Here is a 19,241-nt window from a genome sequence, read left to right as displayed (position 1 = left end):
GCGTAGATTCGTCGAATGGGCCCAAAACGAGATTGCCGTTGTTCCCGATTTTCATAAGCGAATTTTCTTTAGCAATGAAGCGCACTTCTGGTTGAATGGTTACGTCAACAAACAAAACTGCCGCATTTGGAGTGAAGATAATCCTCAAGTGTATGTCAAAACACCGTTACATCCAGAAAAAATGACTGTTTGGTGCGCTTTATGGGCTGGTGGAATCATTGGTCCGTACTTCTTCAAAAATGATGATGGCCAGAATGTTACAGTCAATGGTGATAGGTATAGAGCCATGATTACAAACTTTTTCATTCCTGAATTGAACAACCATGATGTCCAGGAGCTGTGGTTTCAACAAGACGGCGCAACATGTCACACAGCTCGTGCCACAATCGATTTATTGAAAGACACGTTTGGTGACCGCCTAATTTCACATTTTGGACCTGTGAATTGGCCTCCGAGATCTTGTGATTTAACACCGCTAGACTACTTTCTGTGGGGCTATGTAAAGTCATTGGTCTATGCGGATAAGCAACAAACGCTTGACCATTTGGAAGACAACATTCGCCGTGTTATTACCGATATACGGCCACAAATGTTGGAAAAAGTCATCGAAAATTGGACATCCAGATTGGACTACATCCGAGCCAGCCGTGGCGGTCATATGCCAAAAATTATATTTAAAATGTAATGCCACAAGATTATCTTTCTAATAAAAAAAAATTCTTGTCAATCGAATAATCCATCGTTGTTTTATTGCAATTTAAAGTTCTATACCTCTAAAAAAAACACCCTTTATATATATATATATATATATATATATATATATATATATATATATATATATATATATATATATATATATATATATATATATATATATAAATATATATATATATATATATATATATATATATATATATATATATATATATATATATATATATATATATATATATATATATATATATATATATATATATATATATATATATATATATATATATATATATATATATATATATATATATATATATATATATATATATATATATATATATATATATATATATATAATGAGCGGACTGCGCTCAACTTGTCTCTTCAGCGGCCTTGTTCTTTAAATTTTTAAAAGTAAAAAAATATTAATTTAAACAAATTTAATATAACCTTCCAAAGAGAGGTGTTTATATAAAGAGCACCCATCCATAATCTACTGAATAATGTTTGACAACTAGAATGCGCTATAAAGTCCTGGTTGTTTGCAGAAACAGCAATATCAAGACAGCTAAGAAATCCAAACTCAGGTATTTCTTTAACAAGCAGTGTTTGAGCTTCTTCTTCATTATCTTTTCGACACTCTTCTAATACACCTACAGCTAAGTTCTCATAAAATCTATCAAAAAGTAACGACAAGATTATATTTACATCACATAATTTACAAACAAATCTTAATTACAAGTAAACTATCAACTAAATAAACTACACTGCATGTTGTGTAATGTCCTCAACCATATCAGACAGCTCTTTGTTATCTTGAACTTTTTCAGCCAAACTTTTTAAAAGCTTTGAAGCCATAAGAGCAGTCGCAATACTATCTCGAGTACGTTTCCATATAAGATATGCTAATTCTTTTCTGTTCAAAAGAACCGCCCATGTAAACAAGTCCAAATAGGGTGATGGGAGTTCTTTATAACTTGCTATGTAAAAGAAATGTCAGTTTTCATGAAAAAAAGTCTTTTGTAAAATAAAAAGATAAAAATAAATTTTAGTGAATTTCTGAGAAAACAACATTTAAGTTAATAAAGAATATTTAAATACTAAACATTTAAGAAAATAAATAATATTAAAGTTATTACAGTCTTTTAATAGGTGCATTTCACTTGATTTTTCATAGTTTGATTGGCAATATGGATAATCTGTGCTGTAGCGTGATCTGAAATGATCTCCCATCAAATTCTCAATAACTGATCCGATAACAACCATGTCATAAATTTCAGCTGTGTCACCCTAAATAAACAAAAAGATGTTGATATGGTATTAAATATACAATTATAATTGCATTTTAAATACATTTTACAACCCATATGTTTATTTTCTTTAAGTTAAATTTATTTTACTTCTCTTGTTAAAAAAAATTGTAAAGAAATTAAAGATACCATGTATTTTTTCATAAGATGTCGCAAAGCAGTTCCATTAGGTACCTAAAAGTCAAATGATATATTTTTTGAATAAAAACTACAATTTAAAAAAATTAATTGTTATATATATAAATTTTAAAAAACAGTTGTGTATTTAATTTTCTCTTTTTGTGATATTTCAATCTGTTTTGTACAGATTGTCATCAGACATTATAAAATATGTTATCAGACAAAATCAGCACTCGGATTAAGGAAAAATAAATTGCAATAAATTGCTGACCTTAAACTTTTAGAAGTTGACAAAAAAAAATTGACTAAATTTGGTCGCATTTTTAGCCAACCTAAAACATTTTAGGTCAGCAACCAACATTGCAGAATTAATTGAAAATATTGCTTTTTATTTAATTTAAAGGATATTAAATTTTTTTTTATTTTTATGGGAAGAACTGATGAAAATTTTGTTGTGAGTTCACTGCTGAGTTTGGAAAGTCTTGTAATCTCATATATAAAATCAAATTGTGCAATGATTTACAAGTAAATAAGACCAAGAGTGATTGAAAGAAAATTTTTATACCTGAGAGACCTATGAACAATCACTTGTCTAATTGCTTCTGGAGAGTCTAAAACTGCAAAGGATTTTACAAATTTAATGAATAACAGCATGGGACTCAAGCTTCAGTTTGACAGTCAATCGAGAGCTCAAAAGAATTGGTTTTTAATCCAGAAAAGAGATTGAGAAGCCATTGTGCGTTTCTTTTCATGGTCAAGCTTAATTAAATTATGCTAAACTTTATGCAAGCTAGACTTTTGATGACTTTTATGACAGTATTTAGACAAATTAAATTAACACGTTTGGATCAGATGATATAAGATATACTTGGAAAAAACCAAATTCACCATTAAGTGTTTGAGATTTTATACCAACTGTTAAATATGGCGTAGGAAAACTCTTACTTTTTCACTATTTCAAAGACTCTGCGCCCGCAGAGTCTGTGAAATAGTGAAAATTAATGGAGTAATGAACGCTGATGACTATATCACTATTCTTCAGGTCAGATATTTTAAAACATTTCAAAAATGGGGCAGAACAGTAAGCAACACAATGTTAATGGAAGACAACAACCTCTAGCATAAGTGTGATAAGACTATTAAATTCTAAATTCTTTCACAATAAGAAATTGAAAATCGTTAACTGGCCAGCATAAAGCCCTGATCTTAACTTACTTGAAATTTATAGGCAAAAGTTAAACAATGGGTCTACAATTTTCCCACTTCACCTAAAAATAAGGATAAACCTTGGGCTTGTGTACAGGAGGTTTGGCACTAGAGGAAAGGGACACTCAAATACACTAGAGAAAAGGAACACTAACAGTGAAAAATTGGTTGCTAATGACCCTGAAAGAATTCAAGGTGTAATTAAATCTAAGAGAGGATTCATTCGATATTAATTTGCTACAATATGTTATTTGTTTTCATTCACAACAAAATCGCCATCATTAGCTTTTCACATAGAAATTTAAAATAATATATCCTTTAAATTCAATATTTAACATAAGTTTAATAAAAAGCGATACTTTCAGTTAGCTAAAACTAAAACTTCATTTTTCTTCACAGCTTTTTTTTAAAAAAATATTTGTTCAAACATGGTGAAAATTATCTCACATACTGTATATATGCACACATATCTAAAGGCATACTTAAGTTGGCATTCTGATATCATACTAAAATATGGAGCTGCTGGGGGCTTCAGCACATACAATAATATAAGGAAAGCATGAAAGGCAGCTGCTGTTACATCAACTGAGAGTTTGGGAAGCAACAAGTTTTTTTTCTTCTTTTTTTTTTTTCTTTCTTCTTTTTGCAAAAAAACTGCATCAAGGTGGGCAAAAAAGGTTGAAAAATTTATATCTATATACACTATAGTAAAAATATATTGATATATATATATATATATATATATATATATATATATATATATATATATATATATATATATATATATATATATATATATATATATATATAGGGCTCAATATAATTTTTTAAAAAGTCCCAGACAAAATGTCTAATCTAAACTTGTTTGGGTCGGACAGTGTCCAATCAAATTTTTAAAATATAATCTTTTTGGTTTTTCGTAACCGAGTTATGCTATGAAAATCTTTATCATGTTATTCAGTTTATTTAATATTAGTCTAGTGAAGTTATTGCTTCTTTCCTCATTATTTAGAGTATTTCATCTCAGATTTTTGTTTTTTATTAAAATAGTTTCAATTTAATATTGTATGTTTTTTTAGATAGAGTTAAATTTTCACACTGTAACTAACGACGCTTTATTTTTTCCTTTACATTTTGACGACGGCTGTTTTAACAATTTAAATGCAATTAAATAAATCGTCACATTTCGAATAACTTTTAACCATTGATCTTTTTGTTTTTTTAGTTAAGATTTTATTTATCAAAAATTAATTAATGATCGTTTATTTTATAATCAAAAATTAATTAATGATCATTTAAAAAGAACGCATTATGTGTAAATTAAATGTTATACTTAATTATTTTTTTAGTTGATATGTATTTTTTATGATAAATTTAAACTTTGAAACTATTTTTTACTGTCTTTCTTAAAATCTTTTAAAAGAATAATTTTTTAAGTTACTTTAAATTGTAAATAAATTAAACCTATGATTTAGTAAAAGACTATGTTTTTAAACAACTTTTTTTTGCAACTTTTTGAAAAAAATGTTTATACAACTTAAAAATAATATATTTTTTCCTTTTCAATAATTTAATTTCACTTTCAATAATTTAAATAAAATTTGTTCATTTATTTATCAATAATCATGAATTAATAATAGTAATTTGTAAAAGCGTTTTGCGTAACTTTAATTAAGGGACTGTCAATTAATTTAGTCAACAATTTTTTGACAATTTTCCCTACCTAATTAATTTACCCCCCCCCCCACCTTCCTTATGTAAAATTTTAAAAAATACGAAAAAAATTAAACATTTTTAAATAGTAGTAATAGTAGTAGTTTACAACTTCAAGAAGATTTGTTTAAAAATAAAATATTTAGAAAAAAAAACTTATTTCAACTTTTAACTTGCAAAAAATTTTTAATTATATATAGCCATTTAAAATTACAAAGGCTTGCTCTGAACAAAAAGTGAATAGAAGTAAAAGTGATTACTACATGCAACACTATTGGTTTAAACTTCTTTCAGTGCATGATAGAAGGTAAAATAAATTTAATTCATTCAATTTATCGAAGAACTGCAAGTTGATATTATGCCAATACTAAAAAAATTGTTCCAGTTATGGAATTTAAAAGAAAAAAGAGAAACACTAAAACTTTGATGGAGGAGAGTATTTCTCGATGTTTTCCCAAATTCTTACTATGATAAAAAAATCGTAACTATTGAAATTTTTGATAAGACCTTCTGATAAGATCTTCTGATAAGATCTTCTTTCATAAAACCAGTTTTTATTTTTAAGCTGCTATATTACAATTAATAATTGCAAACTTAAAACATACATATATAATTAATCTTAAAGTTCTGAAATATATATATATATATATATATATATACAGATACATACATATATATATATATATATATATATATATATATATATATATATATATATATATATATATATATATATATATATATATATATATATATATATATGTATATATATATATATATATATATATATGTATATATATATAAATTATGTTAGTGTATTCTACATAGTACTCAATGTTCTAAAAGAACAGAGCAATAATAAATTAGTAAAAACACTTATCTAACTTTTGATTACTTCAACACTGTTTCACCGTCAGTAGGTTCATCAGGAAGAATCAGATTCTTCCTGATGAACCTACTGATGGTGAAACACAGTGTTGAAGTAATCAAAAATTAGATGAGTGTTTTTACTAATTTATGTATATATATATATATATATATATATATATATATATATATATATATATATATATATATATATATATATATATATATGTTTATATATAAATGTATATAGATATATGTATATATATATATATGTATATATATATATATATATATATATATATATATATATACATATATATATATATATGTATATATAAATATATATATATATATTATATATATATATTATTTTTGCATGAATAACATTAGCATTTAGGTAATTTGGGATAACGGTAGTAACCAACGTGCCCATCAACAGACCTACTCCGAGATAATGTTAAATATTTATCATAATATTTTTATCATAATTTATGTACAGTGCAGAGTCACAAAACGTGAATGTGCCAATCTTCTTCACTTTAACTTTAGACCTAATCCACCTCCACATTGAATGCAAACTAATTTTAATAGAGTCTAGCATAACAAAATAATGCATTTAATAAGTTGTATAAACAAGGGGTTAGCAATCTTTTAAGACGGAAGACCCAAAGTTTATAATTTATGAAATTTTTCCAGTTTTTAAAGAGCTACTAATATATTCTTTTCAATAATATAATAGTATTTGTGCTTGGAGCTGGAGAGTCGCATTATAACATTGAAATTTTAGCATCAAATGTTTATACCAGGGTCGGCAACCTACTTGCGAGCAGCAGATTGCCGATTCTGGTATAAACATTTAAATAATATAATGTAGACTATGTACTTACATAAACCTTTATTTGTTTTTACATCAGGCCAACAAACACAAACTTTGAAAAAATAATAGTGTTACGAGTAAACATCTTGCCTGTGCTCATTTAGTTCTGTATGTGTCTAGTATTTTTAAAGCACAACACGGTTAAAAAAAAGTAGAATATAGAAAACGTGATTGAAATACTAAAGGTTGGGTGAGTATGTAACACAAGACTACAAACGGTGCCTAATTTTCTTTCTTTTAAGTTTAGTTTATTTTAGTGGTCAGAAATTTAAAATATTTACAACAATCCGTAATAAATTTATAGACTTTTGAAAAATCATAAATGCTCGCTATGTTTAAATTACCAAAAAAGATGTGCTGCATCAGACACCTTTATACTAACAGTCTTAAGATACTTGTGCACACCTGCGACGCAAGTACAATACTTTAACAACATAATAGAAAAGTGGAAACATATGTGGAGAGAGTAAATTTCTAGTTTTCGTTTAAAAGTTCTCTTATAACTAATTTAAATGTTTATCTAGTCGATTTTTGAAATTGTTGATGGAAGTCGCATCAATTACTATTTGCAGCAGGGTATTCCACTGCAACACAACAGGGCTCAAGAAGAATTTCTCTCTTGGCATGTAATTGAGTACTATTTGCTGTGCAAGTCTTTGATTATGACCGAGCATAATATACTTTGACAACAAAGGACAATTGAATAATACGTAAAAGTTTATTTCTTCAAACCCACGCATGAACTTGAACATCAGAATTAAATCACCTCTTATTCTTTTTTCTTTGAGTGTTGTAAGACCTAACATGACTCTTCGCTGCTTGGCGGTTTTGAACTTTTTCTAGCGCTTTTATGTCTGCTCGTTGGTAAACATACTCTCGGTGAGGACAAACATATGTGGTGTATACTTCTTTCCACAGTGAAAAACTACAGCTGCGAATAGTTTTTTTCAGCCTCCCTAAGGAGTGGTTAGCATTCACCGCAGCTGCTAAAACTTGAGCACCACATTTCAGATCATGAAATAAAAACTCCAAGATCTCTCTCTAACTGAGCAACTTTGATTGCAAGTGGCAGGCTGTCTGATCCTGCCATAAAATAGTCTTGTTTTGATACCTTTTTTCTCAGTCAGTATGCATGACTAGTAACTAAGTAAGTATGCATGACTAGTAATGAAGTAACTAAATTTATTTAAAAAAGTAATGTTGTTGTCAAAAAGTAATGTTGTTGTTGATGTCAACTTTTCTTGACCTTCCCTCCTCACCCTTGACAAAACCTGTCGAAAATTTCCAGACCCCCCTCCCTCCTATTTGGTTGACGTAATTAATGGACAGCCCCTAAGTGTTTGAAAAGATAAGTTTTGAAGTAATTTTTTCAAATGCAATTAAAAGCGTAACAAAAAGTAATTTTAACTTCAAGTTTTTATAGTTTTATTTTAAAGCTAACTTGTTTTCTTTTTTGTAAGGTATTGTTTTGCTTATTCTTTAGTTTTTCAACTTTTTTCCTAGTTTAAGTTTAGCTTAACGTTCCTTTTTTCAGCGATTTCTGAAACACTTAAATCATCAAAACATCTAAACAGTCGTGGTCATGTTGTAAACAAAAAAATCATTTGCGTGGTCAACAATAGCGTTCAATCGCACACTGTTTCTGTCCAAGCTTTATTTTTTAGAATTAAATTCCTGTCGGTCAAAATGTCCAATTACTTTGTAAATTCATTGGACAATTTGAGGTTTTAGCCGGACAACATTCAATGTTCGATCGTTAAATTGAGCCCTGTTATATATATATATATATGTACATGGAATATATATATTTAAACATATGTATATATATATATATATATATATATATATATATATATATATATATATATATATATTTATATATATATATATAAATATATATATATATATAAATATATACAGAAAAAAACACAGAAAAATACACAGAAAAAAACTTCTTACAGTATTTGTGCTAACAAGATATAACTAATTAAACTAAATAATTCTCGACCATGAGGTAATCCACTGTATTAGGGTGATAGCGCTCCTTCCCTAAATCAAGTAATATTAGCAGATAATCCAATCGTTTTGCTATCAAACTGGCCTAGTCTAGGCCAGGGAAATCATATAACATCAACAAGACAGCACCATGACTAGTTAAAATCTCTAATAACATCAATCAAGTTGTTACAGGAACAGCATATCACCATGTCTAATGGAGTAAGTTTTTTGAAAGACTCTAATCAGAAAAAAAACCAGACTATATACCAATTTACAACTAAAATAGATGACCTGGAGAAGGAAGTACTAATGCAAACATAAAACACCAGGAAAGCATGGGCAAGCGTTGTGATGTTTACAATGGAAAAAAGTCTTTCTATGTCACAAGAAATGGAGTTTTGAAAAAAATAACAGTAGAGCATTAATCAAACTACTTTTTACAAAAAGGTCTACAAGTGCTACAACCTGTACAACGCCAGAACCATCAAGATAATATAAAGAGTTGTTAGCAATTAATGAACAACTTAGTGTTTAGTACTAAGCATGTCCAGCCAACTATTTGTAACAAAAACACCATCTCCATAACCATCAACAAAAAATCTAGCAATAATATAATTATACAGTCTTAAATGAAATCACCTGTTTCTATACAAATACTTCATCACTTAGTAATAAAATGGACATTCTTGCTGTAAATGTCACAACACCAAATTCCCCTATGATAGTGGCAATTACAGAAACTTGGTTCAATGATTACTCCAGCTTCCAATTACCAAATTACAATCTTTTTAACAACAGACCTGATTCATATGGTGGCGTTACAATTTATATACGACAAGATATACAAGCATCCTACTTTAATGCAATTGAGCTTCATAATAAAATGCCAGGCCTGGTATCGTGTATAATATCTCACTAAATTAAAAAATTCCTTTTTGGATGTATTTATTGAGAGAAATACAGTGGACAGCAGCTGGTGGCAGCACTAAGAAAAATGCAACAATGTCGAGCACTGACTTTTTGGAATCTGTGAACACTGCTGCTCTTGCACAGCATGTCATGAAACCTATTTTTGGCAATAATACTCTTGACCTGGTGCTAACTGACTGCCCCTCTAGAATTATAGAACTCAACATTGGTCCATCTCTTGGCATCTCAATTAAAAATAATTTCCATTGCACTCTTATAAGGAGTTTCTTGTTTAAACCATCAACCTCACCAACCAAATTTGGGTGGTGAAATTGATGATGTTAATACTAACTAAACCAAACTATGGTAGAGGTGACTATTAAAATCTAAACAAATTTTTTTCAGATGCAGAATGGAGGAAACAACTTGAAAAGTTCAAAAACAATCCCATTATGATAAACCAACTCATGTAGTTTCGATACAAAAAAGGATTAGCTAAATATGTACCAAATCAAGCAACATCAACTCAAAAACAGAGATCAAAACCAAAATGGTTTACAACAGGCATTAAAAATCTAACAAAAAAGAAATATAACCTTTGGTCAAAACTGCTAGCTAGCTCACCCAATACTCATCTATCTATCAGCCCACTCTACTAACTACTTTTGACTCCTAGTCAAAAGTAGTTTGTAGAGTTTCTACTTTTGACTCCTAGCTTTTTCATGCACTCGCTGCACGAAAAAGCTAGGAGTCAAAACCTGTCTCACTTTCAAAATCTAATCCAAAAGTTGGATACAACTATATTATCAGTCTAAAAAAAGCAAAGTTTACTGCTCCCTCTTATAAAAAGAGATAAGATTTTTATATCTCCTATAAAAAGAGATATAAAAAGGCGGCATGGAGCTAACAAAATCGCTTGAAAAAGCAGAATGTCTTAATAAACAGTTTGAGTCTGCTTTTTCTAAAATTGAACACAAGAACAAGTTTACATTCTTAAACAAGACTGATCATGTATGCAAGATTGATCAATTTGATCTTAATGAAACTGCAGTTTTTGGCGAGTTGAGTAATTTGAAGAAATACAAAGCAATTCAACAAGATGGCATAAGCCCTTATGTTCTCAATGAGTGTGCCACTGGATTAGCTTGGCCTATTTCTCTTCTGATAGTTCCATCATTTAAAACAGGTATAATACTTAATAATTGGAAAGAAGCAAATGTGATACCAATATATAAAGAAGGTAAACAAAACGACCCATCTGAATATAGGCCAATATCTTTAACAGCCATAATATGTAAAATTATGGAAAGATTGTTGAAAAAACATATGATGAGCCACCTGATTCAGCACAAGTTAATCACTAAGCATCAACATGGCTTCGTAAGACAAAAATCATGTGTTACAAATTTATGAATATAGATATTACATCAGAGGCACTGAACTGTGGCCTTTATGCAATCATAATCTATCTGGATTTTGCTAAAGCCTTTGATAAAGTCTGCCATGAAGCGTTAGTTGTCAAATTAGAGGCCTATGGTTTTAAAGGTAAACTACTGAGATGGCTAAAACCATTTCTTATGGACAAAAAACAAAGAGTTCTTGTTGACAAAAACTACTCTGAGTGGATAAAGTTCAGAGTGGTGTGCCACAAGAACCTGTTCTAGGTCCTTTACTGTTTATAATGTACAAAAATGACATGTCAGATGTTGTCAAATGTTCACTCAAGCTCTTTGCTGATGACAGCATACTAATAAATATAATAAAAAATCAATTTGACATTAAACAGCTGTAGACAGATCTTGATGCTGTGGCTAAATGGGCAGATAATTGGAAAAAGGAGTTTAATGCAAGCAAATGCAAAGTATTGAAAATAAAACCACAAATTTAGCATACAAAATCAAGATAACAGCAAAAGATATTTATCTACCAACCAAGAGCGAGATCTAGTCTACCAACCAAGAGTGAGATCTTGGAATTTTAATAAACAACGATCTAAAATAGTCAGCCCAACCAAAACATGCAGCAGTTAAAGCTAATGCAGCACTAGCTTCAATAAAACGGACATTTAGATACTGGAACACTTCAATGTTTAAAACACTTTATACCACATTTGTGAGACCTCACTTTGAGTATGGAAAACCTGCATGGGTTTCCATTCAACAAAGTCAATGAAAAGTTATTGAACAAATACAAAGAAGAGACACTAAATTATGCCATTCATAAAGGGAAAAAAAATACGAAGATCGACTAGCTCAATATCCAATCCATCAAAGCACGTAGCACAAAGGTAGATGCAATTCAGTACTTTAAGGAAAGCACTACTCCTAATACTACATCCTGGATCCACCCTCCAAACAAGTCCCAATCTGGCAATTGTCCTGGGAGAGCAGGTGCAGTTAGAAGAAATAAGGAACGACTAATCAAACACCTCACAATTAAAGAACAGAGCGGATAATATGCATATATATATATATATATATATATATATATATATATATATATATATATATATATATATAAATATATATATATATATATATATATATATATATATATATATATATATATATATATATATATATATATATATATGTATATATATATATATATATATATATATATATATATATATATATATATATATATATATATATATATATATATATATATGTATATATTTATATATATATATATATATATATATATATATATATATATATATCTGTATATATATATATATGTGTATATATATATATATATATATATATATATATATATACATATATATATATATATATATATATATATATATATATATATATATATATATATATATATATATATATATATATATATATATATATATATATATATATATATATGCATATTATCCCTTGAGTTTTTAACAATATTTGAAAACAATTTTTTAAATAAAGAAAAAAACAACTATAATTTATAAAAACACTCATTTTTAAAAAGTCCTACAAATAACCTCCTTTTTTTTTAAACATGCTCTCATTAAAAAACCTAATTTTGGTAAGTTTCATGCTAAAATAAACTTTTTTGAGTTTCATGCAAAGCTAAGTAGCATATATATATATATATATATATATATATATATATATATATATATATATATATATATATATATATATATATATATATATATATATATATATATATTTATATATATATATATATATATATATATATATATATATATATATATATATATATATAAATTTCCATAATTAGCTTTTGCATGAAATATCTTCTTTTTTTTTTTTTTTTCTTATTTTAGGTCCCCCAAATATTATTATTACTATTATTATTGTTATTATTATTATTATTATTATTATCATCATTTTTATCTATTATTATATATTAATGTCATTAATATCAGGTTTTTACTTCAGATTATTTCATTACTATTTATTAATTAGCTTAAATTGTAACAATTCTTCAGAAAAATATAAACATATTTTTTAAGAAATATATGATATGTATAAATATATTATCATTGTTATTATATGATGTAGTACTTAATCATTGATAAAAAGGTACACAACGCATGTATGTATATTGATTAAATATAAAAAACTGAATGAAGATCATATAACTATACTGCAATAATATAGATTTTCAGAAAAGAGAACTGCTGCATTAGCGTCTCTACAGATGGGATTAGATTGCGCCCTTTTTATGGTTTGCTCGTCATAAGCATGTGGGTGAATTTCTTTTGAGTCATTGCTTGGAAGGTTTGAAATTGAAGACATCAGTTAGTCTAAATATTTTAATCTTTTAAAGGTGACTCCAATAAGCTATACCTTTAATATACTATACAAAAAATATTAAAGTGCTCAATAAAAGAAATCATGGTTTCTAGTATTATACCTTATTACACCCCGTGAAGAAATTTTTCTTATTATCTTGTAATCTATATGAATGTATTTAGTAAATAAATTTAAATAATAAAACCAGGTTATTTCTTTCTCTGAACCCCACCATGGTATTAAAATATAACACAATTAAAAATAATGATTTTTGGACTAAATTTTGTAGTTTCAATACCCTGGTGCATATTCAATTGTGAATGAATTGCCAAAAAAACTTTGCATATGACACTTTATGACAAGATACAATACCAAAATTATGAACAGCATCATACAACAAAGTTGGGGCAAGTGTCACACACTAATATATAATATATATATATATACATATATATATATATATATATATATATATATATATATATATATATATATATATATATATATATATATATATATATATATATATATATATATATATATATATATATATATATATATATATATATATATATATATATATATATATATATATATATATATATATAGTTAATAAAAAATTATAAACAAATTACTTACCCCATTGTATAAGTTTAGTAATTCCTTCATCTTTAAATAAAATTTTAAATTTAAGCCTTCCTCAAAAAATAATTCCACAAAGTCTGGTTTATTATCAGAAAGTGCAGTAAACATTGATTCATAGAGCCACTCAACCTAAATTATTATTATTTGATTAATCTCCTCTCATTTTTCAATTATTTATTGTTTTTAATGTCTATTTTGTTTATTTATCATCATGTTAGGTGTCCTTGTTGTGTGGTTTTAGCGTCATTATTGTGTATGTTAAACACATACAAAAATGTGACACAAAAATTCTTTACTTATTATCCTTTTTTATTTATATGTTTTTGATTTGAAAACTTGAAGTAATAAATATAAACATTTAACGTTTTTTTTAAAAAGAGCGCAAGTAAAGAAGAGAAAACGTTAAAGAGTTTTTATTAGGAAAAATTTAAAGAAATTTTATAATGAGTATAATTTACACTATTTTTAATTATACAACGTTATTTTTAGCTTTAATGTTCGAAGAATAATATATTAATTACTATGTTTCATATTTTATAATCTTGAATACTAATTAAAAAGTTAAAAATATTTTAAATGAATTCATATACTTTAAAATGATCTTGCTTTAAATCTTCAGTAAAAATTTCACTTTTAGCAACATCAATCCTGTTCCAAGCCAATGCCAACTTTAACTGCATTTCAAAACTTGCTTTGTTTGCTAAAATAAATAACTAATTTTGTTAAACTTAAATAATTCATCCGTCAATCTAGACTGTTATGGTTTAACCATAAAGGTCTTGAGTTAAACACAGGCTAATATGCACATATACATAGAAAAATCACAAATTTTCTGAAATCCATTTGAGAATAACACTATAGAATATTTTACAATCAGTTATGTTTTAGAATTACATTTCCTACACTTGCTTCAAATGTTTATATTTCACATTAACTCCAGAAAACTTATCAAAACGGATTGAGATTATGGATTTGAGACCAAGATGTTTTGCAAAGCAATTTTACAAAATTGTAATAAAAAATTACTAATAGATAAAAATATTAGAGTTAACATCATAGAAACAATAAAATATTGTATTAAATTTAAGCAGGGTTTTCAACTTCTAGTTCATAGCTTTATTTATCATCTATAAATGTTAATATAGCCAAAAAATAAGTTTTTTAGTGTCTTACAACCACATCTATCCTTTTATCATCATTTTAATAACCAACACTAATGGAACCAGGATCAAAAAAATTTTATTTATTTTTCTTATTTAGTGAATAAAACAAGTGTGTATAAATATATGTTAGAAATTATATATTATAATATATGGTAAAACTTGATGATACAACTTTATATAATAAAACTTACCTTTAAGAAGAGCTCTTAAAATTGCTAAATCCATATCACATTGGCCACTTTCATCATCCATTCTGAATACGGTGATCTTTACAGAAAGGAAAAAAATGTACAGAAATACTTTTAACATGAATATCTGAGATCAAATCATTAAAAATCTTTAAAAAAATATATCATAAATAAATATTTCAATATTTAAAATGCTTATGAAAATAATATTTATAAAAGTTTTGATCATTTTTTGATTGATTTTTGTCAAAAAATATTTCGACAGTATAAGTTATTTCTACTGTTTTTTTAGATGTTTTAATATCAACAGTTTTTTTTTGTTTTTTTTTGTTTTTAATAAAAATGTTTAACAAACTGGATAGACTGTTAAAGAAAAATTTTTTAAAGGATATTATATTAATAAATCTTCCTAAACATATTTTATCAATTAGCAGTTTATCTATAAGCAAAAAGTAACAAAATTCTAAATTTTTAGTATTTTAGGAACAGGCCTAGTTTCTACACCCTCAGTGGTCAATTCAACACTTTTGACATTGACAAAACTGACAAAAATCTAATGTATATAGTTTTTGTATAAATTTTGATGTTATAGGAATTTAACAACAAAAGCTGGAATTAACAACTTATGGTAAAAAAAACATTTTTATAATTATATAAACAATCTTAAAGATTATTTTAAAACAGAAATAATGTAAGCATTGCATAGTTTATTAATATAACCAACACCAGTTGTAAAATATTTTAATAATTAATAATCAAATGTTAAATTTTCACAACATTGAAAAAGATTGAACTTCCTAATCTTCATGCAAATAAATTATAATATACCAATAGATATTATTTTTAAAATAAATCTAACTAAATTAAAACTCTAAAACACTTACAAACATTTTACTTATAAAACTTACAAATACTTATCATAGCCGATCACAACTAATTATGATGTCAGTACTAGGCTAGAAGTAAATAATAGTAACCAATAGAAACCAGTAGTCATAGTACTCAACATACATAACATTTTACTGATATAAACAAAACTACTAACTTGAAAAAAATGTTAGTTGATCATTTTCAACATACTCAACATAGTTTCCAGAAATTTCTGCTTAGTCTTTGTTATAATTTTTCTTTTATTAATATTTAACTTTAATCTATTTGAGGTTAGGGTTAAAACACACTTTTTAAGATTAGGGTTAAAACACACTTTTTAGGTGTAAAATTTCAGTTGCCACACATTTCAGCTCTCTAGCAACTTTAGTCTTAACACTCCAACAATTTTTTCAACTTTGACACCCCTAATATGTCAGTACCAAATTTGAACTCAAGCACATATCATAAACATAAATTTAAGTCAAACAACTTCTTATTTGAAATAAATAAATAACTTCTTATTTGAAATAAAAACTATATCTTGTTTTCTGTTTATAACTACTCACACATTTCTCTTGCTTTCAAATTAGCGCATTTTTATTTATTTACACACTCATCCAGTGCCACATTTGTGGCAATGGCCCCCATGGCATATGAATAGTTGCCACCCTCTAGTTCGTAATTAAAGTTGAAATAATACATATCTACAGTAAAAACCAAATTTCTGCTCTTTTTCTTTTTTTTTGTAAACTTGTTGATGTAATAAAAATTATATCAATAATTTTACACAAGGGATTATTTCCAAAAAGAAACACATCAACTAATTTGTGTTCATTCAATTATTATGAATAAATTTTTAGGCTATTCAAAAAGATAAACTACTCAAATGTGCTAGAAAATGAGATAAAAACTAAGCTAAACTAAACAAGAGAATATAAAAAAAGCTAAACTAAAATATGAAAACAAATTTTACAAAAGAGACAATAAAAAAGCTTTTTAAAAAATTTATACAAAATTATTTCTTAACTATTTTTTAATTACGCAACTTAGTTTTTATCTTTGATTATAAAACTTATGGTAAATCATGCTAATGTCAGTTCTCACTTATGCTAGTTTTTGCAACTGCTTTGCATGTATGCTAAGCAGTTACTTAGCATACATGCAACTGCTTTGCATGTATGCTAAGTAACTGCTTAGCATACATTCAACTGTTTAGCATACTTATGTTTAAACTTATGCAAATTTGCACTTATGCCAGTTAGCTTCTATGCTGATACGCAGTTACAAAGTTTTGTACTCATTAAGTCGCTCCAACAATATATAGTTGCAGTAAAAACTAAGGGTGGGATATTCGCAACACCAATATTGCAAAAATGCGAAATTAATGCAAAATCAAATAAAAAAGCATTGCATTTCCAAAGTACTTAAAATTGGTATCAAAAAAAAATACAATGTGATATGATGGAAAGATTGATGACATTGTTGCAATATAACTCAACATACAGTTCAAGACAAAGGAAATGTTCCTAATTTACGACTAACTTGAGCCCAAATCTACTTTCGCGTCAAATAAAGCTGTAATTTTTATCGGAAACTACTTTAGTAACAATAACTCGTACAAATAAAAATGAGCTTGAGTATTTCATACCAGTTAAGCTGATGAAGTTTTAACAAATAAAAGTTGGCACTTCAAACATTTAACCTTTAATTTATAGAAAAATTTTAGTTAATTTTACACTAATTATTAAAAGTTTTTAAAATAGTTGATTCATATGTTTCAACATTTATGGCATCCAAATGTTGTTGGTACTTACTTTCACCTGCCAAATAAATAAGAGGGTGAAGAGCTGGTGTTTAGTTTTTTAGTTCTTCCTCCCCCCACCCCAGCTTATCAGGACTCACTGTTTAATAATTTTGAAAAAAATGTAACATAATTTTTTTATTAAAAAAACATTTTTTTTCTTCGAGTACTTTTTACTAAACATTGTAATTGTACCTTTGATTAAAGTTTATTTTAAACTAATCGTAGGAATAGTTTTAAAAACTCAAATAAATTTGAAATAAATTCTGATTTTTTAATAAAAAATTAAAAAATGCCTGATAAAATTTTTTAAAGAAAATAAAAAATCAAACGCTCCTTATTGGTTGGCGCCCCCAGACAGTTGTTTTAAATTTGCTTTATGGCAAATTTGTCTATGTACTCATCTATATATTTATAGACTAATCCTATTTTATACACCTACTGCTGATTCATATTGTAAACAAAATAAAATAAAAAGGAAATGCAAAATGTATAATTAAAAAAAACATAAAAAAATATTAAAAGACAAAAAAAAACCATTTTTTCATCTTTCAAAAGCTCTTCAATCTCTTTATAAACACTTTCTTTGCTATTCTGCCCAAAAACCTCTGAAATTTTTTGCTTTATGTCGTCAATATATTGAGGATTAATAATTGTTGATTTGATAACTTTGTCACTAAAATAATTTAGCTATGAAATTATTTTCAAATATCGATTTAGGAAAAAAAAAAATTGTTTATCTTAATATTAAGCTAACTTTTGTCTAAACCTACTAGGTTAGATGTTTGTAGGCATAGCATACAACATCAGCTGCTCTACCGCTACCATCAATTACAACAGCAGGGGTACCTTTTTTAACTCCTTCTACCATTGTCTTTATTGTATTTGGACCCCCCTCCAAACATAAAATTACAACAGGTATACCAATTGTACCTAAAAGTGACAAATATTTTATAAACAATTATAAAAGTTTCATCATAAATATATATATATATATATATATATATATATATATATATATATATATATATATATATATATATATATATATATATATATATATATATATATATATATGTATATATAT

General features: G+C 26.6%; 1 protein-coding gene across 2 annotated transcripts in view; it reads right to left on the bottom strand.

The window, feature by feature from the left end:
- The window catches only part of LOC100206830 (transient receptor potential cation channel subfamily M member-like 2), a 70,267-nt gene that overhangs the window by 36,671 nt on the left and 14,355 nt on the right, over positions 1-19,241 (bottom strand). For both annotated transcript variants that reach the window (XM_065810348.1, XM_065810349.1), the window contains exons 8-16: positions 18,928-19,087; positions 18,692-18,830; positions 15,487-15,562; positions 14,723-14,832; positions 14,127-14,261; positions 2,154-2,198; positions 1,854-2,004; positions 1,481-1,694; positions 1,165-1,390 (exon numbers count right to left, since the gene is read on the bottom strand). In XM_065810348.1, the coding sequence (XP_065666420.1) occupies positions 1,165-1,390; positions 1,481-1,694; positions 1,854-2,004; positions 2,154-2,198; positions 14,127-14,261; positions 14,723-14,832; positions 15,487-15,562; positions 18,692-18,830; positions 18,928-19,087 (1,256 nt within the window). The remainder of the gene's footprint in view (positions 1-1,164; positions 1,391-1,480; positions 1,695-1,853; positions 2,005-2,153; positions 2,199-14,126; positions 14,262-14,722; positions 14,833-15,486; positions 15,563-18,691; positions 18,831-18,927; positions 19,088-19,241) is intronic.

The sequence above is a fragment of the Hydra vulgaris genome, chromosome 11 (assembly GCF_038396675.1).
Source record: "Hydra vulgaris chromosome 11, alternate assembly HydraT2T_AEP".
In the NCBI taxonomy this organism is placed as follows: Eukaryota; Metazoa; Cnidaria; class Hydrozoa; order Anthoathecata; family Hydridae; genus Hydra; species Hydra vulgaris.
The sequence above is the reverse complement of the archived record's forward strand: the minus strand, read 5'-3'. Positions and strand labels throughout refer to the sequence as shown.